Source organism: Saccostrea cucullata, unplaced genomic scaffold (assembly GCF_032062105.1).
Source record: "Saccostrea cucullata isolate Sc308-1 unplaced genomic scaffold, CSIRO_AGI_Scuc_v1 ctg3231, whole genome shotgun sequence".
Lineage (NCBI taxonomy): Eukaryota > Metazoa > Mollusca > Bivalvia > Ostreida > Ostreidae > Saccostrea > Saccostrea cuccullata.
In genome coordinates this window covers 57453-84182 of record NW_026933969.1, presented here as the reverse complement: position 1 = coordinate 84182, position 26730 = coordinate 57453, and the positions used below count along the sequence as shown (strand labels likewise).

Genomic DNA, 26730 nt, shown 5'->3' with positions numbered 1-26730 from the left:
CAGACAACATACGTGAAATGAATAGTCTTAATTGTAATTATTTAAGCCTATATACTGTTAAGTATGAAATAAAAATTAACGATTAACAACAAACTGAAGGTGAAAAGCCTTTGAAGTATCGAATGCCACGATTTTTGCCTTTATTTTCATTTTCAAGGAGCATTTTTTGTTTAAGTCTGAAACACAAATATGGGAAGAATTCGCATATTACCTTGAGGCTAGGGCAACAACAATATATTTACTTTTATTTAACATGATTTTTGTCACTATTTATTAACATTTCTATATTTATGATAAAAAAAAGCATAGAAAACCTAATCAAAGTGAAAAGCCAAGGTGCTGGATTTCATAAAAAAAGTGTTTAAGTTTATTGCAAACTAAACAGCATTATGTACCAAAAATCAAAAACAAGCTTGAATTAAGGAACGGGGAGGGGGGAGGGTCACAGGAATGCAATTTATCAGTATATAATTATGTTCCCCAAACGAAGTTGGGGAACATATTGTTTTTAATCTGTTTCTTATTATTATTATTATTATTTTTCTTCTTCTTCCTGGGTACTTTTTTGTCCGGGAATGATCTTGTAAACTGTTCGTCCGATGTAGGTAAAACCTTTTTAGGGTAGGTAGACATGTTATGTAGATTTGTGGAATCAAGGTCATTTTGCGCGCACGTGCTTGCAAGAGCGTGCACGTGCAACATGTGAAATGACCAATAGAATAGAATAGATATAGCCGCAACTTTTCTATTTTTTGATGAATTGCTTTGAAACTCATAATATGAGGATATATTAGTAGTATGGACATGACGAGGTCAAAATAGCAAAATCTCACGCGCTTGCACGTGCGCTTCGCTCTGATTGGCTGAAACTAAAATCTCAATATCTTTCTTGTTTTTTGACAAAATCCTTTGAAATTTTAAACATAGTCATACATTATGAAGATCTACAGCCTGATATATAAGAATTATCATAAAAGCATGCGCATGCACATGTGCTGCAATCTGATTGGCTGAAACTTTAAATGCGTATAACTTTCTTGGTTCTCAACAGAACGGGATGAAATTTAGAATATAAAAAGGTATGAAGAATTACTACATTATGCTACTATCAGAATTGAATGCAAGGACACGCATGCATGCACGTGCACGTGCACAATACGCAAAATGACCAATATATTTGAAAAACGGTAACATTTATAATTTTATGATTTTTCTTATTGATTCTCACGACATAAAGAAATGTTAATGATTTAGACAACATGCCATGATCATCTTGCACGTGCATGCACGTGCTTGCGCGTGTAATGAGTTAAATGACCTATAGTCGGTATCATTTTAGCTTTAATAATTCTTAGATGAAATCCTTTGATACTGAGCATATTTTAAAAATGTCTTAAAGGAAAATGGCACAAAAAAGGGGATTTGGGGAGCGTTTGGGGAACATCTGTAACGGTCCCCGTTACAATTAAAACTAGTTTAATTTGAAAAACAAAGCTGTAAATTTACAGTTGTGCACCCTCGGTGTAAGTTGGCCAGTTTATACTATAACAAATGGAAAAGTTCGTTTTGTTTTGCTTTGTTATTGCTTCTCAAGACCCCCCCCCCCCCCAAGAAAAAAAATGAATCGCTTCCGGTGTGCCTGAAAAAATCTACATGGATGTAAACATGTTAACATGTACAAATACCGCTATTAAACCTGCATTATAATTATATATTGTTACCTACAGTTGTACAATGTAGCAACTTGAAGCGTTCAGTGTTCACCACTTCTGTAAAGATTTTTCGGTGTCTGCGTCGATATGTTTTTGCATGTTTATCGAGATTTAGAGGGGAACGCGTTAACTGTTGGTTATTCATTTTATAAAATAGTTGCTAAAAAGACTTTTAAAACAAATTGTTATTTTTGTAATTTTTAAGCTGTAACGAGGCTGTTCATACTCTGAAAGGAAAAAAAAAATAATAATATAATATAATAATAAAATAATAATAATAACATAATATTGCAACATTATGAATCCTTCGATCTGTTAATCAAAGACGAATGCAACTTACATGTTTAAGGAAAAGTTGAGAAATTATCATGAAAATGAAATTTTAATCTCTAAATTGTGTTGTATTCTAGTTATTCATGTTTTAAGGTGGGTATAAGCAACTTTTACTTTGATAATGTCATCGAAATAAAATTAATCAAAATAATTCAAATAAAACTTAAAACTGTTGTAATATTTAGTATTTGGCCAAAAATCTCTAAATTAAGTTATTTTTGTGTTATAAAACAACGACTTGGATACAATTATATATATATATATATATATATATATATATATATTTATTATGTCACCGTTGCACAATATAGACGTCATGCATATATAGTTAAAACAATGCTGTCAGCACAGTTACAGTTCATATATTATAGAGTTAGTGTCAGAACTAGTATATCCAATGGAAGCCAAACTAGTACAGGGAGGCACAAAATTCGTAATGTGGTACGTCTGAAACGTTTGTCTTCAGTTCTTGTTCTGTCCTCCGCCTGTCCAGTCTTGGAGTATATCTTCAAATTTTCAAATCATCCTGGTATTAATTATTGGAAAGTTGCTAAGTCATTAATGGAATTGTTCCGTTCGATTTACTTGCAGATTTTTGTGTCATTTTAATCATCGACTAATCAATCGCAATCGTAAAACTGTATTAGAAACCTGTAAGAGTTAGCGTGCTTTTGGATTAGTTTTTAGCTCTACTGGTCAGAGACCAGAAGAGCTTACGCGATAGTAATGCGTCCGTCCGTCTGTCTGTAATGCTACTCCTCCTACAGTTTTGGTCTGGTTTCAATATAACTTGGCACACGAGTAAACTACATGTACATTAAGATACAGAATTCTGTGTATCGGTTTTTGATTTCGATAAACGGTGTTCCCGTGGTTACCAAGATAGAATTTTCTGTGAAAAACATTCAAAAGGCTACTCCTCCTACAGTTTTGGTCTGATTTCAATATAACTTTGCACACAAGTAGATTACACTAAGACACATAATTCTGTGTATCGGTTTTTGATTTCAATAAACGGTGTTGCCGTGGTTACTAAAAATAGAATTTTCTGTGATATACTTTCAAAATGCTACTCCTTCTTCAGTTTTGGTCTGATTTCATTTTAACTTGGAACACAAGTAGACTACGCTAAGATACATAATTCTGTGTATCGAGTGTTTGATTTCGATAAATGGTGTTGCCGTGGTTACTAAAAGTAGATTTTCTGTGAAAAACATTCAAAATGCTACTCCAACAGTTTTGGTCTGATCTCAATATAACTTGGAATACAAGTAGAAAAATACACTAAGATACATAATTCCATGTATCAGTTTTTGATTTCGATGATCATGAACGGTGTTGCCGTAGTTACTAAAAATAGAAATGTCTGTGAAATACTTTCAAAATGCTACTCCTCCTACAGTTTTGGTCTGATTTCAATATATTTCCATTTCTAATTTTTCTCTCTGTGATAACCCTTTGAAAGTTAGCGGAGTGTATTTTGTGATAATTCTACCGGAATGTACATGTAAATTAGGCAGGTCGATAGGTCAGGAGCTAGAGAGGTCTAATATGCATGCAAATCTCGTGCGCATCTGTCTCTGTCTCTGTGTCTGACGCTAAGAGGCCAAATATGCATGTTAATCTCGTGCGGCTGCATTTGTATTTGACGTCAGTGGCCGAGGACTATTGAAATTGGCATGGGAATCTTTGTGTAATTTAACTCTATGTCTACATTTTAAAACTCTAAAATCTACAATTTTATTTCATAATGAAATGGAAATATAAGGAATCACTGTCTGGTAAGTATAGTATGCCAGGGACATCAACAATAGTGGGAAACATGGGATAATTTATGCATACCGGGCTTCGGTCGTTTGCAAATTATCCCATGTTTCCCACTATCGTTGATGCCCTAGCATACTATACTAACTAAGACAGTGATTCCTCAAATAACTTGGAACACAAGTAAACTATGCTAAGATACATAATTCTGTATATCGGTTTTTCATTTCAATAAACGGTGTTGCCGTGGTTACTAAAAATAGAAATTTCTATGAAATACTTTCAAAATGCTACTCCAAATACAGTATGAGTCTGATTATAAAATAATTTGGCATGCAAGTAGACTACACTCAGATACATAATTATCACTTTTGTTTTTTTCGATTTTGATGATTGATGTTGCCATGGTAATTCAAATGGAAAATTCTGTAAGATTTTATTAAAAGCTACTCCTACAGTTGTAGTCTTATTGCAATCTTGTCAGAATAAGGGATCATTATTCTAATTATTGCTTTTTCAGTCCCAACTGCTACTTTTCTCTTCCTTTATTACAAGTACAAACCAGTAGAGCTACAGTCTTGACAGAGACTTCTGGTTTTCTTCTACCTTGCATCCACAGCAAATTGAAAATAAAGTTTATTCTAGTATTTGGTCTCGCTCAGCCAGCAGGAAATACACATGCAGTGGGATTAACACCATTCAAAACTGTTTGACTGTATACAACCCGCTACACCACGGGCTTCTCAATAGATTTACGACAGGTATACATTAAGCACTGGACTATTCTTATGCACTTTCAATTCCGCACCACGTGCATGTACATGTATGACAAGTTGACCTACTGTGTTTTGGAGTATGTTTGCCATGCATGGTACTTAGTACGTGTACATATATATGTGCACCCAGACTAGGAGAGTCCTTCGAAGGTGAGAGAAATGCTTCATTTATTTCAAAAGCAAACACTTAATCAATGTAAATAATAAAACGTCAATTAAAACTTCTGTTTCTCGAGTATACGATTTTGAATACGAAAATTGGGTCTGGTAATAAAGAGAATTCTGATAACAATAGGCCCAGCCATTTTCCAGAGAGAGAAAGAATGTATTATTTGACGTATAAATTAAACCAAGGCGTTCGTCGAAAATACTTTCTGTTCCTGTTGTTGTTTTTATTCAAATGAAGATTTTATTCCGGAAGTTATTCTTTTTAGGAGCAGTTTTAGGAGCCGATTCAATAATTGTCCTCTCTAGCCGCCACTATAAATTTCACCGGAAGCAGATAAACAAGATTTTCTGAAGAGATCCTGCATTAAATATACATATAAAACACATCGCTTTAGTCTAATTTTTACCCAGTGAAACGTTTGGCACTGAACTTCCAGTAAATGAAAGGAAGTCCCCCCATTCTTATGTTCTGAAAATGTGCATTTCCCTCGCCTCGTGGTGGAAAACAAGTTTAGAAATCAATCAACTTCTCCCCATCTCTATATACTTATTAAAGGAAGTCCAACATCCACCACCTTTTATCAGGATACAGGACTTGCATAGGAAGTAATTTTTTTGACTCACAGCAAGTCTCCATGATAAATAAATGTCTGTTTTAGGAAAATACTTAATTATTTGAAAATACACTGAAATTGACAACATATTTATCCTGAATGATTGTAAACGACAATTTTGCTAAAATCAAGACAAAAATCTTACCTAAATGCATATTTGTTTTAGCTATGCAGATAAAAATGCTGTACCAGAAGTGAATTTGTATTTTGTAGTGTGGCAAGGGTCCATATTTTTTTATGAAAAAATAATTATCGGGATGAGGATTTCGCAAAATATACGATCCTCGCACATTAATTCTGGACAGATTTCATGCGGATCGAGAATGCATGGCATGAAACAATTCGTGCAAAAATGCAACATTGAAACAAATCCTTTTGAAAGAGAGGGAGAGCATTGTATGTACATGTATTAAGTACCATGCATGACAAAAACATGTACTCCAAAACACAGTAGGTCAACTTGTCATACATGTACGTGCACGTGGTGCGGAATTGAAAGTGCATAAGAATAGTCCAGTGCTTAATGTATACCTGTCGTAAATCAATTGAGAGGCCCGGGGTGTAGCGGGTGGTACAAACAGTTTTGAATGGTGTAAATCCCACTGCATGTGTATTTCCTGCTGGCTGAGCGAGACCAAATACTAGAATAAACTTTATTTTCAATTTGCTGTGGATGCAAGGTAGAAGGAAACCAGAAGTCTCTATCAAGACTGTAGCTCTACTGGTTTGTACTTATAATAATGGAAGAGAAAAGTAGCAGTTGGGACTGAGAAAGCAATAAATAGAATAATGATCCCTTTTTCTGACAAGACTGCAATAAGACTACAACTGTAGGAGTAGCTTTTGATAAAAATTTTACAGAATTTTCCATTTGAATTACCATGGCAACGTCAATCATCAAAATCGAAAAAAACAAAAGTGATATTTATGTATCTGAGTGTAGTCTACTTGCATGCCAAATTATATTATAATCAGACTCAAATTGTATTTGGAGTAGCATTTTGAAAGTATTTCACAGAAATGTCATGTAATCATAATCGTTCATAGGTAGGACAAATAAATGTCTAAATCAGATATCCTCGGACTTAAAATTGGACTTTTTAAGATAATTGCAATTAGGTTAATCAATTTAAAAGAGAAATATTATTTAAATAACAATATTCTCCCCAGAATATTTCATATTTATCATAAATTTAATAAGGCAAACAAAGTTTTGAATGCCGTTAAAATATTGTATTTTAGTCAAAAAAGTTGAGCTCCCTGTGGAAGGTGATAATAGTAACATGCAAGTAAACGTACGAGAGGAGCCCACAGCACCTATAGCTACCACGAAACGGGCTAGAATTGGAAAGAAGGGTATGAAATACAAATATGAACAACTTTATAAACCACATGAACACGATATGTTATAAAACATGTACATGTATATTATAATATATTTAAAGGGAAAGAGGATATCAACTCATAGATGAAATTGTCAAGATAAAAAAATGAGGGCAAATATTTAAGAAAAACGATTGATAAAGGAAGAACGAAGGGCAACCGCCCCTTGAAGCAAGAATTCATCCTAGGCCATCAGAGGAGTAGGAAATGGGTTTCTAGATTTTATACTTCTAAATAACATGTATATAATATTTTCTCTAAGATGTGCCCCGATAGTTTACACTGATATGTTTGAATTAAATGTAATTGAACAAACGTCGTTATGGTTCACGTTTTGAACTGCTCCTTGGTGTCGAAGTTGTACTTTCGTATTCATTTCTGTGTTGTGCAGTCGACAGCATATTTCAATAATTTGAGAACATTTACTAGGTGACAGCAAGAAAGTGCCACCTCTTGCATGCAAACACCTGTAAATTAATTAATACTTTAAATAATAATTGTATTATTGGTCTGGCCAAGTTTTGAAGACATGGAAATAGTCCTACTTGCATGAATGACATAAATATGTATTCCAAATTTCATGTTGTTTCTAAGCACTGCACATAAACAACAAGTAAAATATTGATGCAAAGCATCAAATCGGCCGCAAACAAAATTTAGCATTTAAAATAAATCCTCTCACATGCAAGGAAAGCATATCAAGATATTCAAAGGTGAAAAAGTTAAATCATTTTTATTTTAGACTATCTTCAAAGCAAAAAAAAAAAAAAAATAAATAAATAAAAAAAAAAATTAAAAATTTAAAGAATTAAATAAATAGATATTTTTACCGCATTTGCTCATATCTAGATGATCGATGTAAAAAAAGAGTCAATGTTCATTGATGAATTTCATGAAATTATTGTCATCAAAACGAAGATGTAGTCAAAATGAACCACATGGTGATACCCTTGATCTTGGTCACATGATATACAATGTATTTCTGCATGCAGAGTAGGCTATATGCTGCAATCCGTGGTGCAAAATTTTAAAAAATATCTTTGTGTCGTTTGAAGATGTACATGTAGAGCAAATGTAGAATAACTTTTACTGGTAGTTGAAAATCTTCTAAAAATTTTATCGCTATGCGTCTTTACCTCATCATTATTATCCGGAAAATCATGACGGTTTACTTTCATATCTTACACACTCCCAGACTGAGGAGTATCTAATGTAAACTCTTTTTATATAACCATAAATTATCAATTATCTGATAAGAAATGATAATTAAATTGAATTATAATAACAACATTTAGTAGTAAGTTTAAAGCAAGTTTTTTAAATATTTTACTCATGATTTATACTTGATATCATTTAAGAATTATTTTATTGAAGTAATAAAAAAATAACGTCTCATTTCCCCATGTGCACCTTCTAACACAATCACAAATTAAGGACATATATTACCTTTAAGGACTTACGCAACGTACCTTACCTACTGATAATTTTCCAAGATACCCGGTATTTCTAATTTAAGGTTATAGTGTCATCAGATGTTCATAGACAAAAAAATCAGCGTGCATTAACACGGTTATTTAAAAGATATCAATAGATGAAAATACTGGGGTGATTGAAAGAAAAAATATATAAAAAATACTAAACATAAATTCAAGATGTTTCTTTTATCAAATAGTGACTTTGAAGACGTGTACAACACCATACATAGACATCAAAATATAGCAAACAGTTCCTTCAAAAATTGGAACTCTTCAACTACATAAAGACAATAAAGTTCAAACTACGTTTCATATGTCCATAAAGTTAATTGCGAAACCAAACCGTATATTGCAGCAAATAGTTAAAAAAAGAACGGTCAGCCTTGGAAGAGTTCAAATATGGAGGTCTTCCTATACGCATAGAAACTGGTCGCTATAAAAATGAACTCTACGTGAAAGAACGTATGTTTTTTGCTCTAGTTCTTCTAGGGTCACCCGGTCAGTATCCAACTTCTTGTCCTTTCCTGTATCGAGATACCTTTCTTTTGTTTTTTATTAGGTCACCTGAGTCACTCAGTTAACTTATTGCTATCCGTTTGCGTCCGTCATCGTGCGTCGTGTGTTAACATTTGAACATTTTCAGCTTCTTCTTTGAAACCAATGAGCCAATTTCAACCACATTTGGTATACAGCATCTATGGGTGAAGGGAAACAAACATTGTGAATTTTATGGTCCCCGCCCCCCTGGGTTTTGAAGGGTGGGACCAAAACCATTAAAATTAATGAAATCTTTAATTCTTTGAAAATCTTTTTCTCTGTCCCTGAGTATTAAATAAACTAAGTACCTAGTTATGATGAGTAACAGTGCTTCTTCCAAAATTGTGAATTTTATGGCCCCAGGGTCAGAGGTTCTTGTGGGGGGGGTGTCTTTTGATTATATACTGAATATACATTAATTCTCTGAAAATCTTTTACTTTGCTCCTTGGTATTATGCCAATGATGTAGGTTTATATATTTATGTTGAAGAAAGGTGCATCTAGCAAAATGCTTAATTTCATGCCCCCATGGTCAGGGGTATCATGGGGGTTACATATTCTGAAAATAAATTCATGCTTTGAAATCTGCTCTTTGGTATTGATCAACCATTTATGATGATATAAAATTTATGATAAAATTTCCAAAACTTTGAAAAATGTGGCGCCAGGGTCAAAGGTTCCCGTGGGGTGGGGTGCACAACTGGTTATAAAGTGGAAGTGTTACTCTAATCTACCTCTGGGTATTAGGTAACTGGAGTAATAATGCTACGTGTATAATTATGATAAGCAATGGTGCCTCTTTCAAAATTGTGAATTTCATGGCATCTGGTTTAAAACACGAACCAAATTCAATTGCTGGAAAGTTGTTACATGATACTTAAGTGACCTATAAGGCCCGTGGGCCTTGTTTGCATTCTTGTTTGAACTGGAGTAGTGTGCATAACAAGCGCTGAAAGATTGGAGAATGCTGAGCAGAACTTGGCACTTTTTGCTCCTAATTCGGTTTTCTGACGAATTCTCATCATATAGAACAGACCACACTTCTTCCATACAAGCTGTTTGAGTTGGAAATATATCTTTCCCTTGTTCCTTTACAAAATGGTAAGATTTGTAGAAAATTTAGGACACCGTCAGTGCTGTGCTGTGTAACAGGAACAGAAAATCCACTCCTCAAGACAAGTCCCATAACTGGGAGTTCAAAATAGTTCTGCAAGAATTAACATCACAATTAACTTGTTTCCCATTAATGCAGGTTGTTAGTTGGCACCTCAACTGTAACTCCTGTGAAACGGTGTAAGAAATGGCACAGAAAGGTGGAATTTCTAGGTTAGTACTCTGTGAGGGAAGATCCATTTAGATTTCCTCCAGATTTTCAGATGTTGTGTACTGCAGACTTTGTTCATGCACAGAACACCTGCTGGTCTGAAACAGACCTGGCACAAGTTTTTGAAATAACTGCTTTGTTAGACACTGGAATGTTATTCTCATTAAATAAAACACTTAATTTGCTGCAGATGCTTTCCAGCTTTACAAGACCTTTAGGAGAGTGTCTGTAGTTAAGGAAGAGCCTAAAGTTAAAGAAAATATATTACCAAATTATTCAATGTTATTCAAGAACTATTCTTGTAAACATATGTATTGTTAAAAAGAAATTTATTATAAATTTTCAGGAAACTCATAAAGTTATGTCTCCAAGAAAGAACATTGTTGTGACAGCAACAACAGGTTTGGCAAACACCCAACTGGGGGCCCCACTCTGCACCACTGGTGTGGTATAATGGATTGTAGGTACAGTCCGGAGAGGCTTCGTGGACTTATAAGACTGGACGACCGATTTGCAGCAGCCAAAGATAGAATACAGAAGGCAGATGTTCTTTTGATTGACGAAATTTTATTATTGGTATGCTGTCTAAGAAAGTGTTTGAAGCTGTTGAATCTGTTGCAGATTTGTTTGTGGGAATGTCACATTTGATGGATTGCAGGTTATTAACATAATGTTTTTTTAAAAAGATATTTGGTATGTTAATGTGAAATACTACAGTAATTTTTGCATTGCAAATTAGAATATAAACATTCAATATATACATGTATTTTAAAGTTATAGCAAGTGGCGACTTCAAGCAGCTACCCCCTGTTCCAAATCATCCATATAGGGACGACGGAGCATACTGCTTCACAAGTCCAGTTTTTCAGAAGACTTTTCCACATCACATTAACTTGAAAGAGTTTAGTCATGCTTCACAGTGTTAAAGATTATTCTGACTATATATACAGTATGTTTGCAATATGTTCTACACTTTGGCCCGTGTAACTCTCATCATGAGAGACTGCATATTTAAACTGCATACTCCACTAATCAAGTTCTTTCAAATGACACCAAGGTCAATGACCTTGTGACCTTGACTGACCTATATGCTAAAAATAGCTTTTTGAAACTTTGTTGCCGCCGGGCACATAGTGTTTCACAAACACATCTTGTTTAAGAAACAGACTTCTAGTTCATTTTGTTCCATGCTTGATTTGGATAAAAATATTAGAGGGAAAACGTCGAAGATAAAATAAATTTTTGATTAAGACACAAATTTCAGTGCTAAAAAAAAGTCTTATTACATGTAAGTGTACTGTCGCGCCAAAAGAACATATTGCTCCCCATTTTTTTGATGTGTGTAGAAACTAAAAATATACTTGACAAAAAAATTTAAGACTTTAAAATCAGGAGCAAACTTCGTATAAAGGGTATCGTTTTTGCTCGATTTTCATCCAACTATAAATTTCAAATCTTCTCGACTATTGTCTCCATTATTCAGACGCATGTCTTTTTACCACATATCGAAGCGGTTTGATGATCAAGCTAAAGATTCATTTCCATTGCTACTTCATTTATTTCCCGGGCGACAAGTCAATTGACGGTTACTTCGATATGATAAGGCAGTGCAGACGTTCCATACAAGTACATCTCAATAAATGATGTCAATATACAGTGGTATATGACGTCATTTTAATAATCCGCATCTTTAAAAAGTCTTGATCGCAGGAAACAGACATTCAGTGGATGCAAGTTTATTTATTAAGAGGTAGGTGTTAGAATGCATGGTGAATGAACCAAGTAGGCCTATAACTTGATTATCCTGGTGACTTACGCACAGGATTCGGCAGTTTTATTTTATTTCATGGTTTTGATGTTGACATTTTTTTGCTTACTAGCATTTTCAAAGATACCGAGTTTTAGTTGCATATTATAAAGCCTATATCAAAGAAAATATGGAATACACCCAAAACTTCAGATAATCCTGGCTCCAGTCGTAGCGAATGTGGGTACCGACTCAACCGAGTGGATTCATAACCCCTGACGCTGTATTAAAGAGAAAAGAAGAGAGTATCACAATATTGAATATTTGATTAACAATATCGCCGAATGAATGGAAACATTTTTTCTAGTGTTTTTTTAATTCTTGCAGAAAGTGCATTTAATGTAAAGAATCAACCAACCATGTCTTAAATATCTCCGACATGGAATATATACGAACACTATTTTAAAGCCGCTTGATCCGAAACAGGCACATATTATCTTGCACAATAAAAGTACTTCATTACATAGATAATATATAAAAATAAATTATAAGATTAATTTAATAGTTTATAACAATAATCCTAACAAGGAAAACATAGATCAAAATCCTTATTGACAAACAGAAGTTCCTGACGGGAAGTTGAGATCTGTTGCGAAGTCACCTTTGAACAAAAAAGATTTATCGGTTATATCTAATTATGAAGATAATTCAAACCCGAGTATTTTTTCCATTAGTAAAAGCCTAAGTCCTTATAAAAATTATGAAATTAATTGAATACAATCTAAAGGAATTTTTATATGAATAAGGATATTTAAAGAATAAAGGAAAATCAGATATTTTTAAAGATCTTTTTTAAAGGAAGTTTAGTAACGAAGGCTAAAATATTGTCCGTGTACAGGTATAAGTACTTTGTTATGGAAAAAAAATGGTCGGGTTTGTTCTTCATGAGATATACATGTAAGCGATAAATCAAATTTTTCGAAGGTGATTTCACGCGATATCAACATAGGATTATTTTTTTGTGACCTAACAAAAATTATTTTTTAACTTTTGAATTTTGATATCTTTTAAAAGAGAAAGACTTTGGGGATATGATTTGACAAAAGTTGAAACAATTTATGGACAATTATTTTTCAAGAAGAAAAGCGAATATATTTTTCTGCGATTAGAATCGGACTAAGCGGCTTTAATATCCAGAAGCAGATATTCTTGAAGTTTTAGGTACATTAAATTACATCATCATGTCTTGTAAAATCATACATATATATCAAATTCTTAGTTTATGTAGTACTGTATACATGTACAGCTAGAAAGGCAGGTTAATTAATATTAGAAGCTTCCAGTCATATGACACAGGTAAAAAGTAGAGGTATTTTTGCAGTTGGAAATGGATAAATGTTATGTTAGATGCGTGATAGGACAATCATGTATTTTGTAATAATAATTAAAAGTGTTTTTTTATTTTGAATTCAGAAGTGATTACGATAATTACTTCATTCTATATGAATCTAGATTTTACATTTATTCCAGTGTATCAACTTAATTCTAAGTAAAATGTAATATCTCTACCAAAACTCGACCAAAGACAGGTATGTGAAAAAGGACCTTGAATGTTCTGGCAATCGGACCATTTTTAAAATAATGTTTGCTTGCTCTCTCCCAACTCAGTGTAGAATCATTGGGTGGGTAGGTAGGCAGGAATTTTTTTCTCCAGAAAATATCATCAAGTAGAGTGCTCACCCCGTGATCGGGAGTTCGAATCTCGGCCACGACTGACCTAAGTTGATAAAAAATGGGTAGCAGCTGTTCCTTTACCATGTGTTCGGCACTAGAAGTAAAAGTTCCGAGTCCTTCGAATGATACCTTAAAAACTGAGGTCCTTTGTCACGGCAGGCGTTGATACGATAAAGAACCCCTTACTGCTCAGTGACCCTGAGTGTCGAGTAAAGGTCAAACTTTGAAGCCCTTCATCGGTTACGGGTATATGGTAACGTCTCTACATGAGTGAAAAAATCTCGAATGGTATGTAAAACAACATCCAGTCAATCCATAAGATTGATTGGTTGATTGTATATTGTTTAACGTCCCTCTTGAGATTTTTTCATTCATATGGAGACGCCACCACTTGCCGGTGAAGAGCTGCAAATTTTGTTCTATACTCGGCACTCAGGGCCATTGAACAGGGAGGGATTCTTTTCGTGCCAGTACCTACTGCCACACGGGACCTCGGTTTATACGGTCTCATCCGAAGGACCGGTCTCCACGTCCCACAGTGGGATTCGAACCTGCGAACTAAGTATCGACTGCTTACTTCGCAACTCTAGAGCAGACGCTCTAGCCACTGCGCCGCGCGGTGACGACGAGATAAGAGGAATAAAAAGAAAGAAAGGTATCGTGACCTGGAATGTTAAAAAAAATGGGAGCCATTTTAGTCATTCTGTCGGGAGTGGGACACCAAACATTTTTATTGGTGTAACATTTAACGTCGGACAAGACACCCTACTTCTGTCAATTACAAGGGTTGTTCCAAAAACTTGAGAGCAGAAACTGAAGAGGATGACTGCAATTAACGGGGTAATTTGGGTCTTTTTCAATCGCTTCTGTTGCTTTTAAATCTTAAACTTTTTTTCATTTTTGCATATTTACAACAGAAGTCTGTTAATTTGGCACCAAATTAAATATTAAAAATAGTTTTAGACTATAAAACAATAAATTATTTCCATGTTTTTGCCCTTACTGTTTTCCAATTACAGACAATATACAGCCCTTGATTGAACATACAGTTTACGACATATGCCAGCATATGTGCCAGCATATGGAGCTAAATGTAACTTCCTCTCTTTATACTCCAGAGTCTTCCTAACCACACTCCCCTGCATGAGGTTTTTAATCAGATTTATTAATTTTCTATGAAAAGTATAAGAATTAAAAAATATCTAGGATCCCCCTCCCCCTCCAAGAAACACAAAACCTCAGACGTTTCGTAAAGTGCATGGTAATGAGATATAGACATGCATATGCACACCTAATGACTACTGTCTTACCCCATTCATACATGATTTTCATACCTCAGTATATTTTACACACAAGTAAATTTACTCCCATGTGCAATTTTTGTCGTATGAACTGATTTACTCATATGCAAATTCTGCACAGTTGAGTAAATTTACACCTGGTCAGGACTAGGTGCATGCAAATTAACTTTTGCATACACTTTGTAGCAAATTATTAGTTCATGTGTGTAAATTTTGACGTATGAACACGCAGCAAATGCTTATGTATGTATTTTGTTTTGTTTATTGCAAAAATCTCCGGTTGTGTATGTATTGGCGCGTAAAATATCAATTGGTAAACATGGTGGCTATAGAAGGCAAAACTCTAAACAAGGAGCCATTATCTCCTCCGAGATAAATTTTCGAATTTGCCAAAACTAGGGCATCTAGCACCCTTTCTGGCAAACCTATGTTTATGTCTCTAAAGATATAGCTGTGGTCGCAAGCAAGTGCCTTGTAGGATCAATAAGTAGTGTCCTTACTATACAAGTTGTCTCTTTTGGAATGCTCCGGAGCTGTGATAGGAACATGCATTCCATGAATTGCTCTGGCCCCATTACCGTTTAGCTCTTGATGACTTTCTACTACCTTTCTCTGTTTTTAATTCAGGCAAGCTACTCACATATAAGTTAATGTTACAGGAATTTCAATTAACTCGTTTAAAGTAAGCACTCGTAAGTATCCTCCTTGGCATCTGATCCCAGCATGAATGTCCAGGGGTTCGTGTTTATTTCCTATTCATATATTTGTATTGTTCAAAGATTTTTTAGATCGATCGCTGTTAGTTTTCTTTATCCTTTTCATTCTCCTTGAAAATACATGATTACAAGACTGACGTTTTTCATACTAATTGTTTGTCGATTGTATATACATGAATTAACGAGGGATTTTTTCCGTTATTTCACGATCATGACAATGAGCACACGGCGGGTGTGACCGGTCGGCAGGGTATGATCACCTCTCCATGGCACCTGATCCCACCTCTGATGGTTTGTCCGTGTTAACTCTGTTCCTATTTTGTATTGCTTTATGGACTTTGATATTGAATACTGTTTGTCATTTCAATATCCTTCATGTATCATATTCAAGCGGCTATTTTATAATTGCCTCGCACACTTGATGTACTGGATACAACACCAAAAAGATTCAAATTGTCCTATTTCTGCTGAAGACGTCAATCAGTAGATGGCAACTGTCACCTTTTTCTTTACACCCAACGGCTCCTCTACAGTCTTTAGAACCGGAGCCAAAACATTTTCCAACATTAAACAATAATTTTAATAAATTTTCCTTCTTTGTGTGTAAATTCTTACACAATTCTTTGTCCTTAAAATCATAAGTTCCTTTTCTTTCATACCAATAAATTAGTGGATCGGATTTCCACTCTAGTCTATAAGGAACATTCAAAAGTTAGTCTTTTACCCGAACAGAAAGGAAATTACTTTTCTATAAAAATTCACAATTCTGAATCTGTCTATCTCCTTATTTTATATGGAATTATGAGGATTTACTAACAGTACATAAATCTCGTCTGAACGCATAGCAAATTAACTTTTACTTAACGTACGTGTGTAGATTTACTCATATGTAAATTTGCACACATAAGCAAATTTTCGTAGTATGAATGGGGTAAAAAAAGTTTTCTAAAACACAAACCACTCCTATACAGACAAAACATATACATGTAGGTGTTTAAGGTGTACGTAAGTCGTTTTCATTTTAATATATCTATATCTGAGGCTCAGAATCCGGAGTGCAGGAAAAATGCTATCAATTTCGAAAATTTTCGTTGTTTATTTACAAGTACATTGTATACATATCATAAATAAAATTTAAATGATTAAATCAATTACTATTTTGGAGTCTAGAAATTATAAAATAGTCTCACATGACTGACTGTGAGCTCTCCTGTCCAAACTCTGATGACTGTCGTTGTTGCCGTTGTTGTATTGTAAACTTTAAAAATTTCATTTTCTTCCGGAACTTGAAATAATCTCAGCCAAACTTGGTACAGGGAGTCCAAGGCTGAAAGAGATTGGGTCTTTTTTTCCCAAACTGGGGGGGGGGGGGCGAAATTTCATTTCAAGGGGAATTTAAGGTGACATTTAAAATCTAATCTCAAGAACCACTCTGAATAAGACATGATATACAAAAGCTTCGAAATACAGTAATGTGGATTTAAGTTTGTTTAAACCATGTTCACTCGATCTGGCGTCGGGCGTCAAAGTTATTCATTGGTATATAATTATATATCTTAAAATATGAATGAATAACATGTCCCAAAGCAAAGAAGCAATAAAGTCATATAAGATATGGAAGCATCTTCAGGTAGTATAGATTCAAGTTTCTCAAAATCAATACTGGATCCCATTGGTTAGATAGAGTTAATAATGAGATAAATTTTTACACATTTTAACATGTACGAATTTCAAAAATGATTCGTCTCATGTTTAGCAAAGTCATTATTAACGAGTAGCCATTTTGATGTGCAAGTTGGATCAATATGTAATTTTGTTCAGTGCTTTTAGGAAGAAGTTGAGTCTGCAACAAATGATAAAGGTTTTGGAAGAGAGTGTATAGATGTATTAATTGTAATAGAAAGAAATGTTTTCTTCAAGAGGTGCAAGACCCTTCTATATCATAAAAGCAAAAACATACCTCGGTAATATGGAATCATATTTATCTTAAATATTTGTCTCGGGGTAAGTCGATTAAAATTTGTTAAATTAAACTATATACATATACAATGTATTAGCATCTTATGACTTGATTTTGGTCCATACATATGGACTCAAAATACCTATGAAATTTAAAGTCTTGTTTTTTAAAAAAGGCAACTATAGGATCCAATTGACACAAGTTAGCATTGCACAGCCCACGGGTCTTTTTTTGTCAAAAATGTCCCAGATATGTAGTGTTGCACCCCCCCCCCCCCCCCCCGAAAAAAAATCCGGAATCCGCACAAGACCATATATTTTAGAATGAAAAAAAAACTACCACATATGAATTTAGTAAAGTTAACTTGTATGTGCACATAGTACAGATATATTTCACTGTTGTTAATCACAGATTTTAAGGAAGTCCTTTGCAATTTGAATTGTGCTGAACTTGCCTTGGGATGCATAGAACCATTTAAAAAAGAAAGTTAATTTAAACCATGCGTTACGTTCAACAGGGTGTGACTTTACTATCGTGCCGCGCAGTTACAGTGTATACCTGCACGTTAAGTATTCAGTATGAAAAGAACAGGTAAATGGATCACAGCTCGATCTTGCCTTTCTCATGTTTCTCTCATCGATAAACGTAAGGCCTTTAAACTTTTTAAATGCAAAGGACCTTATCAGCCCTGACAAAACCAAACAACACAGCGATGTTGCAATTGTCCCAAAATGGCGAATTTCTTTACTCCGTGCACTGGCAGTATAAAACGGAGATATTGACGTGAAGATAAGTAAGTAGACATTTCTATATATAGAATCTTGATATAAATTTTGAGGGTCTTAAGATGTCTTAAATGTGTCGCTATTTTTAAACACAATCAATTACGCGATAATGAAAGTTCACATCGTTAATATAATTGTAAAGATTCAACGAATACGGCTATCATGCATTTGGTGGTGGTGAATTTCGGGTAGGGGGAGGGGGTAGAATAGCAATGGTAGATGGGCTTCAGCTCAAAGGTTGACAAAGATAAAGAAATCAAAGTACGTTAAAGAATATTGTAGATGGTTATTTGGTAATTGATTCGCTTAAATAAATGGATATATATGATGTCGATAATAGGGTAGATTACTCATACATCATGTGAAATGAAAGAATGGAAAGAAATTCTTTCCAGCACACTGTATCTATTGTGAAATATAATGCGCAATAACAATAAAATCAATGAAAAGTACATAAAATATACTGATTGGTTTTTAGCGTAATAACAAAGCTGCACTGCTACAACCCCAATATCGTGTGCTTCGTTGCATATCATCTTTAATTCAGAAAAATATTGACTTTTTTTCAAGGTTGAGAGAATTCACACCGGTAGTGTAGATGACCGAACGTGTCTCGAATTGTTTGTAGATTTAAAAGCTAAATAAATATTGAATGGCAATCTATAAACACAGTATAATACATTGTAGACGATATTTTACCTTTACAAATAATCCCTGAATGACACTTTATAAGGTTTGTGATTTTTTTTAAGAAGGGGGGAGCAACATATTTGGTGACTTTACAAAATACTTCAGTGTATACATGTATTTTATATAAGTTTTATACTAGTACTTCCTTATTTTGGATTGATGGAACTTTTTACAAGCATCAGATTACTGCATTTTGTTTTCTGTTGATTTTAAAAAATGTATCATTTTATAGGATTTTTCGTACACCATTTTATAAATGGGAAAGCAGTACTCTTATTATATCTTACTCAAGTTAAAATTTGACAATCACCTTATGCATGCGTAAACAATCCATAATAATCAAGGTACTGACAGTTCTGAAAGTAAATATGTGGGTATAGTCGAACAATACACATGATACATGAACATTTATATAATTATTATGTGTTCGGTTTCTATTGCTTTTTTCAACTGCTTTTTGTGAGTAAAACTTTTCGATAGATGTATGAAATTTTGTGTGAGAATCGAAAACAAAAGAAGTTAACTTATTCTGCTAAAAGTTCCGATTCCGTGTCAGGAAGGAGAAAGTCATATTAATGGAATCGAGTGTTATTACTCTAAATTATCACATTACTTTGTAAATCTATCATATTTCATGTTGAAGCATGTTAGCAAATTGTTTTAATTTAAAAAATAATGACTTTAGTCTCCCTGCATTTAATTTTCTGTCTGGAAGAAGCAATTTATTATTATTCAGAGTGACGATATTATGCCCCCGCTGGAGAATCAGGGGGGATATAGTAATGGGTTGTCCGTTCGTCTGTACGACCGTCTGTCTGTCACGTTTTGGGGTACCCATCTCTTATCCATATTTTGTGTTTCCCACATAGCAAGTGTACATGAACCTGATTGCACCCGTCCTTTTGCATCTTCGCCACCCAAAGGTGACTTTGCATGAACCGCTTAGAAACTCTTGGCTAGCAAAGATATGCCCCTTTTAAAGAAAAATTCAAACAAATCATAAGGACATGGGTGAACATGACGTGAGATAAGCCCATAGTACAACAAACAAGAAGGTGAAAAATCAAATCTCAATTATATCAAAATTTTCCTTAATATTTCATCTAACATTAAAGTATACTTTATGTAAAATCTCTACAACTTGCACAAGTTTCATGAAGGTTGAAGTTATTTGCTTATGAAATACTGTACACACACGAAAGAGGACAAAACGAGTCAGTTTTTCACTTTGTAACACTATTTTTCGATATGAGTGTGTCTTCTCTCCATATTTCTGAGAGTTAATCCTCAAAGTTTGCATACAAACATACATATGTTGGTTTCCAAAATTATGGAGCAAAGACCCACTATACCTTAAAAATATAATTTTTTGACATAACTTTCGTATCTTTTCAAGTAATACTTGAAGTCCCTTAAGTCAATGGTCATATCACAAACATGATTTAAATGCCACACTTCATCAGGACTTGTGTAGCGCAGTGGTTAGCGTGCTAGTCTCAATAGAGAATGCAACTCAGGATTTTTATTGCCAGGGTTCAAACCCAATGGATACCACATTATTTTTTGTTATTAAAAGAATAAATTTTATTTTAAAAAAATCCTCAAAACAATTTGTTTATCATGATTTTACAAAAAACAATGATGAGAACTTTACCATGTTTACTCTAAATACTAAATTCACAATTTGAATACTAGTATGATGTTTATATATCTGAAGCTAGTGGGCTTTCTGTACGCTAAGTTCACCCATCTCCTTTATATTTTATAGTTTATACTACTAGATTGCATTTACTTAATTTGCGAAAAAAAAATCAACAATGCACAAGAACGCAAAAATGATAATTATTTTTTAAAAATCTGGCTGGAGCGGAGGGGATGCTATTGTTCACCTTCCATACTCTTGTTCGCACCCCCTCTCCACACACACCTGTCGATGAGCCCGTCGTATTTTAATCTCAGCGAGATGGGTAGAGACTGAAATTTTGGACTGACGTTTACTACCCATCTCAGACCATTTCCACACAACGTGATTCGGGGTTTTTTGCTCCGACTTCGGCAGCTCGTTTCAATAAATACAGGCTGAAATGAATCAGCTGCCCGCCTCAACTTTTTCCTTTGAACATCCCTTAAAGTCTCTATCACTATAAAACTTTCCTTTCTTACCTTTAAAAGGTTTAAATCCAATAAAATATAAAGTTGTTTATTTTTCCTCACAGCATGATAGCTGTTTGCTATTCATTTAAACCTCCGCTGCTGAAGAGTTCCATAATTATCTGTTTCAAATAATTCATACTATAGATGATTCATATAAGAAATAGTAGTAGAACGAATTATTTGAAAAAGATTATTGTGGAACTCTTCAGCAGCGGAGATTTAAATGAATAGCAAACAGCCATCATGCTGTCAGGAAAAATAAACAACTTTATATTTTATTGGATTTAAACCTTTTAAAGGTAAGAAAGGAAAGTTTTATAGTGATAGAGACTTTAAGGGATGTTCAAAGGAAAAAGTTGAGGCGGGCAGCTAATTCATTTCAGCCTGTATTTATTGAAACGAGCTGCCAAAATTGGAGCAAAAGACCCCGAATCACGTTGTGTGGGAATGGTCTGAGATGGGTAGTAGACGTCAGTCCAAATTTTCAGTCTCTACCCATCTCGTTAAGATTAGTCGTATTTATGAGGTTTGTACCTAGTGCAATAAGCAAGCATGACCTACATTAATGGGGCTTTGTGAAATCGTATTATTATATCCTTACTAGTAAGAAATACTTCCTGGTTGAAGGGAAATAATAAGTCGACTTCATTAAGGCCCCGAAGTACTAGTATATGAACTTGTAATGTGGAGAATATGACAAGAATGTTGTGAGTATCGTTGAGGTGACGATGCATGAAAAAATATCATTTTTAAAGTATTGAATGTAGGTCGTTGAAATTTTACATTTTTGCGTGTATTTTCTGTAAAAAGATACGACAGTAACTTTAGATTCAAGTCAAGGCTTTGTTAATACTAGTAATAAACTCGTTATTCATTGACTTCTTTGTTGTGAACTTGATTAGTTTCAAGAATGGCATTCTCATATCTGAATAACTTAAGTACTGTTATAGATACTATATATGTGCATCTGTAAAAAGTTTTGTTGAAATCTTTTTTAAGGCTAAGAACGATCAGAAAACATTACACAAGAAAAATATACAGCAATAGTATACATTTACTAAATGTAACTGTCGGTTTATGTATCATTGTGTGTATAGGATCGGAAACGGGGAGAGGTAGATTTTTCTGCTTGTAACAAAAACAAGTATACATATACAAAAAAATAACTGTCTAGACTATTTACCTGCGGTACATTTATGTATATATACACAGTACATACATGTAGATATCAACAAGTATATGTACATGTTATGGTGTCTGTTAGCGCGACATAGATACACACAACACGCCGTATATATGCACAACGCGCCGTCGCGCTAACACACAACACGTGCATCTGTAAAAAGTTTTGTTGAAATCTTTTTATTTTTTTTAATTTGTTATAACAAATTATTAATTTGTTATGAAATTTGTTGAAACAAATTAGTAATTTGTTAAAACAAATTATCAATTTGTTTAAACAAATTAGTAATTTGTTATAACAAATTAACAATTTGTATAAACAAATTAATATTTTGTTAAAACAAATTAGCAATTTGTATAAACAAATGAATAATTTGTTAAAACAAATTATCAATTTGTTATAAAAAATTATCAATTTGTTATAACAAATTATCAAATTGTAATAACAAATTATCAATTTGTTTAACTGTTTGTTATAACAAATTAATAATTTGTTATAACATTGTATGTATAGGACCAATCTCATCCAGAATTTCATCCATTATATGATTAAGCATGGGTCTTATATTTCCGAGAGGTTCCTAGATTTTTTCCCTGTCCCTGTTTTGCTTCGTATACAAAAACAAGTACATCTACAAAAAAATAACTGTCTAGACTATTTACCTGCGGTACATTTATGTATATATACACAGTACATACATGTAGATATCAACAAGTATATGTACATGTTATGGTGTGTTGTGCGTTAGCGTGACGGCGCGTAGCGCGCCATTTGTTAGCGCGACAGCGGGTTGTGTGTTAGCGCGACATCGCGCGACAGCGTGTTGTGTGTTAAAAAGTTATGTTAGCGCGTGTTGTGTGTTAGCGCGACGGCGTGTTGTGCAAAGTTGCGTTGGCGCGACGGCGTGTTGTGTGTTAGTGCGACGGCGTGTTGTGCAAAGTTGCGTTAGCGCGACGGCGTGTTGTGTGTTAGCGCGATGTCTCGTTTATCTGAACGCGATGTCGCGCTAACGCAAATGGCCCTATCCGGACACCATAAAATGTATATCGGATTAAGCGTATTTCAGATCGCAATTTTGCTAAACCGAAAATCGATGGCACATAACCGATTTTTTTTTTATGACAAAAATATTTTTTCTATGCATTACCGACACATTTTATAGATAATATTTCTGAAGACCATGGAATTGTAGAAGAATATGTGCATCATATGTTGCATGTCTCGAATTTATTTAGGATATTATTTTTTCTACCTTAATGACTTTATTTCCCTTGTTGATATATTTCTGCGTGTGCGTGTGTTACGTTCCAATTTGAATACATGTAGGAGTGAGTGAATATAAAAGGCAACATAGGTCAGTTTACAAATTGTCAGTTTATTTCATATGATATGCTTTTTTATATTCTTATTTCTATTACAGACTGTTTATAACATCTTCCAGAAGCTAAAGTTTGGTCCAATTTATGGTATGTAATTAAGTATTTCTGTTCCGACTAGTACATTTTAGTATCCTGATCATTCAACTCAATTAATATTATTATGTGTAAATGGTGGGAATTTTCCAGCCTTCTTACTTTGAAAAAAAAATAACTCAAGAAAGTTCTGCATTAATTAAAAAGCAAAATATTACAGGGGGCTGATTTTTCCTCTTTTGTTTGGCTATGTGTACGTGTAATATTGTACAAGTAAAACAGCTTTCAATTCTTTCTCTTAACGTTTTGGCTTATATTGCTCTTCATGTCACTGTTCAGTATGGAAGGTGTAGACGGAATATTACTACTTCGTCTAATGCAGGAAAATGAGATACTAAATAAATTTACAATTATATTTGTATAAGTCAGTGCAGTATTCAAACAACACAGATAAACGTAACTGCAATAAAATATAAACAAAGGTAATGCAAGTTAACCAGCAAGATTCCACGCCGATACCCGTGACAAATATGTAACGAAAAATACCCTAGTATTGATGTGTCTACACTGGCGTATGCCTATTTACAAAATGATATTGCTCTTCATGTCAATATGGAAGCAATATTGGAGACATTGTTAATAATACAGAAAGTTTTGAAGGAAGATTTATTACAATTATTAAAAAAAGCTACACTGTACAACAAAATCATCGTTCATGTAAAGCGTAACAGGGAATAAGCTGAACAAAATCTATATACAGCTTTCAAAGATAAGATTTTTATTAACCTAGGGTTATATTTTCACATTTGTGTGAGTACTTTTCACAACCCAAGAATTATGTTTTAAAATATTAATTTGAAAGATGAATCCATACACTTTTGTTTGTTTTTCATATCCTGAAAGAAAGAAATTAACTCTTTTTTTTTTGTTCCATTGTAGACCATGACTCTATTCCCAGTGTCTTTCAAGAGGAAAACTCGGAAATACGCAACGTGTCTCACCTACAGTGCAGTGGTGTTTACAATTGTTCTAGTTTTATTGAAATTATGTAAAGCAATTTTCACAAGCAGCAATAACGATGCTGATATTATCCTTAATAGAAAGGTTGAACCCTTCGGTTCTGTGTCACCACTTAGCTGTTCAAAAAACGGATCATCTTTATTTCTCTTCATATCTGTTCCTAGTGCCATTAACAATTTCAAGGAAAGGGTAGTCATACGAAAAGCATGGGGAAGTGTAGCTAAATCAGATCCTTCTCTTAAATTGGTTTTCTTCGTTGGAGCATCGGACAACCAAAAAATTAATCACATAGTGACGAAGGAAAATGAAATTTATAATGACGTAATAAGAGTGAACGTCAAAGAGATGTACGAAAATTTAGCAAAGAAGTCCATTAGCATTCTACAATGGATACATGTGAATTGTAATCGCGCTAAATATTATATAAAAGTGGACGATGACATATTCTTAAATGTTAGGAATCTAATTGATGATCTCAAACGTATGAAACCGAGCAATTCCATTATGGGATGTAAAGTGACTAATACGTCGCCATTTAGATTTCCGTTATCAAAGTGGTATATCTCACGGAAACAATACAGCCCCGATACATTTCCAGATTACATCAGTGGACCAGCATACGTCATAACCGGTGATATTATTTCTAAACTTTATCTTGCTACAAATGTTGTGGAACGAATTTTCTTGGAAGATGTGTATGTGAATGGAATATGCAGACAATACATCAATGCTGATGCCTTCGCTCACCCGGGCTTTACTTGTGGCTATAGAGACGATGGGCCGTGTGGAGCACACTTTAGACACAAAATCACGGGGCATCATTATTACCCTGAGGAAATCGAGAGAATGTGGAATGAGTTAAATGATAGATGGTACACGTGTCCGTTGAAGCACTCGTTTTTGGTTTCAAAAATTGTAGATACATTGAACTTTTTTATTTGATAACCTCGCAATTTTCAATACACACAAAGTTACCTGTTATTTTCATTTTTTTTTCTTTTTAACGAGCCTAACTTTTTGATTAGTTTTATAAGTTTTACATTATTGTTTTACATGTATTTGTATTCTGATAGTAAATACCTTATTTTAAAATACTTCTATTTATATCAGCTCTTCAAGACTTGTTACCAGTTCTTGTGTCAGAATGTAAAACACCATACAATTTTCATTGGGAGCATTAGTTGTATATATACATTTATGTATTTCCAAAATGACATTTTGAAACCACGTTTGGGTACAAATCAATGCACGTACCTCGATCAAGTTGACTTTCTCTGAAGGACGTCATAGAAAACTGGTCATTGAAAGCATTTTCAGTTTTCAATAATTGGTTTCAATTGCATTGCTGTTGATCTTCTCAATGAACAAAGGTCAAAAGCAATGCAACTACAAGAGATTCTTGAAACTGAAAATGTTTTCTATAACCAGACAGTTTTCTCGTCCTTCAGAACCCAGTTTCACGTTCACCATTGTTTAGGACATTTTAATTCTGGTCAAATCCCGTTATTGAAGAAATACTGTAAATGTATTATATTTGGCGTGTACGATATTTGGCGGAAATTGAATTTTCAACAAGTTAGCGTAGATTTGATTTAGCGCTTTTTGAAATTTCTTAAACCTTTATACACAAAGCATTTAGCGATTGAAGAAATATATGTAATACATAATAAAATCAACACAATATATAGTATAAATCATAAGGTCGGGATCGAACCACTTTCATTTAAAATGATTCCTTCATGGCTAAAATATTTTAAGCTAAACAAATTTTTTTGTCTGAATAATGGACAGGTTGGCAAATACCTCTCTTTCGGTGTGTGTGGATGTGATTGTGATTTAAGGATGTGTTTATTAATGACAATAAAGCAAGTTATTTATCATATCTAAACATACCAGGGACGTATAGATATGACTTCCCTTTTGACATATGTAGGCACATGGC

General features: G+C 33.9%; 1 protein-coding gene across 2 annotated transcripts; it reads left to right on the top strand.

The window, feature by feature from the left end:
• The first annotated feature begins 11817 nt into the window (after positions 1-11817).
• LOC134239706 (beta-1,3-galactosyltransferase 1-like) lies at positions 11818-25767 on the top strand. 2 transcript variants are annotated; one of them, XM_062721866.1, is made up of 3 exons: positions 11818-11836; positions 23777-23822; positions 24708-25767. In XM_062721866.1, the coding sequence occupies exons 2-3, from the start codon at positions 23820-23822 to the stop codon at positions 25728-25730; spliced, it is 1026 nt and encodes a 341-aa protein (XP_062577850.1). In that variant the 5' UTR covers positions 11818-11836; positions 23777-23819; the 3' UTR covers positions 25731-25767. The 2 variants fall into 2 exon arrangements, with proteins under 2 accessions (XP_062577850.1, XP_062577849.1); XM_062721865.1 differs by lacking the exon at positions 11818-11836 and adding an exon at positions 18097-18337.
• The last annotated feature ends 963 nt before the right edge of the window (positions 25768-26730 follow it).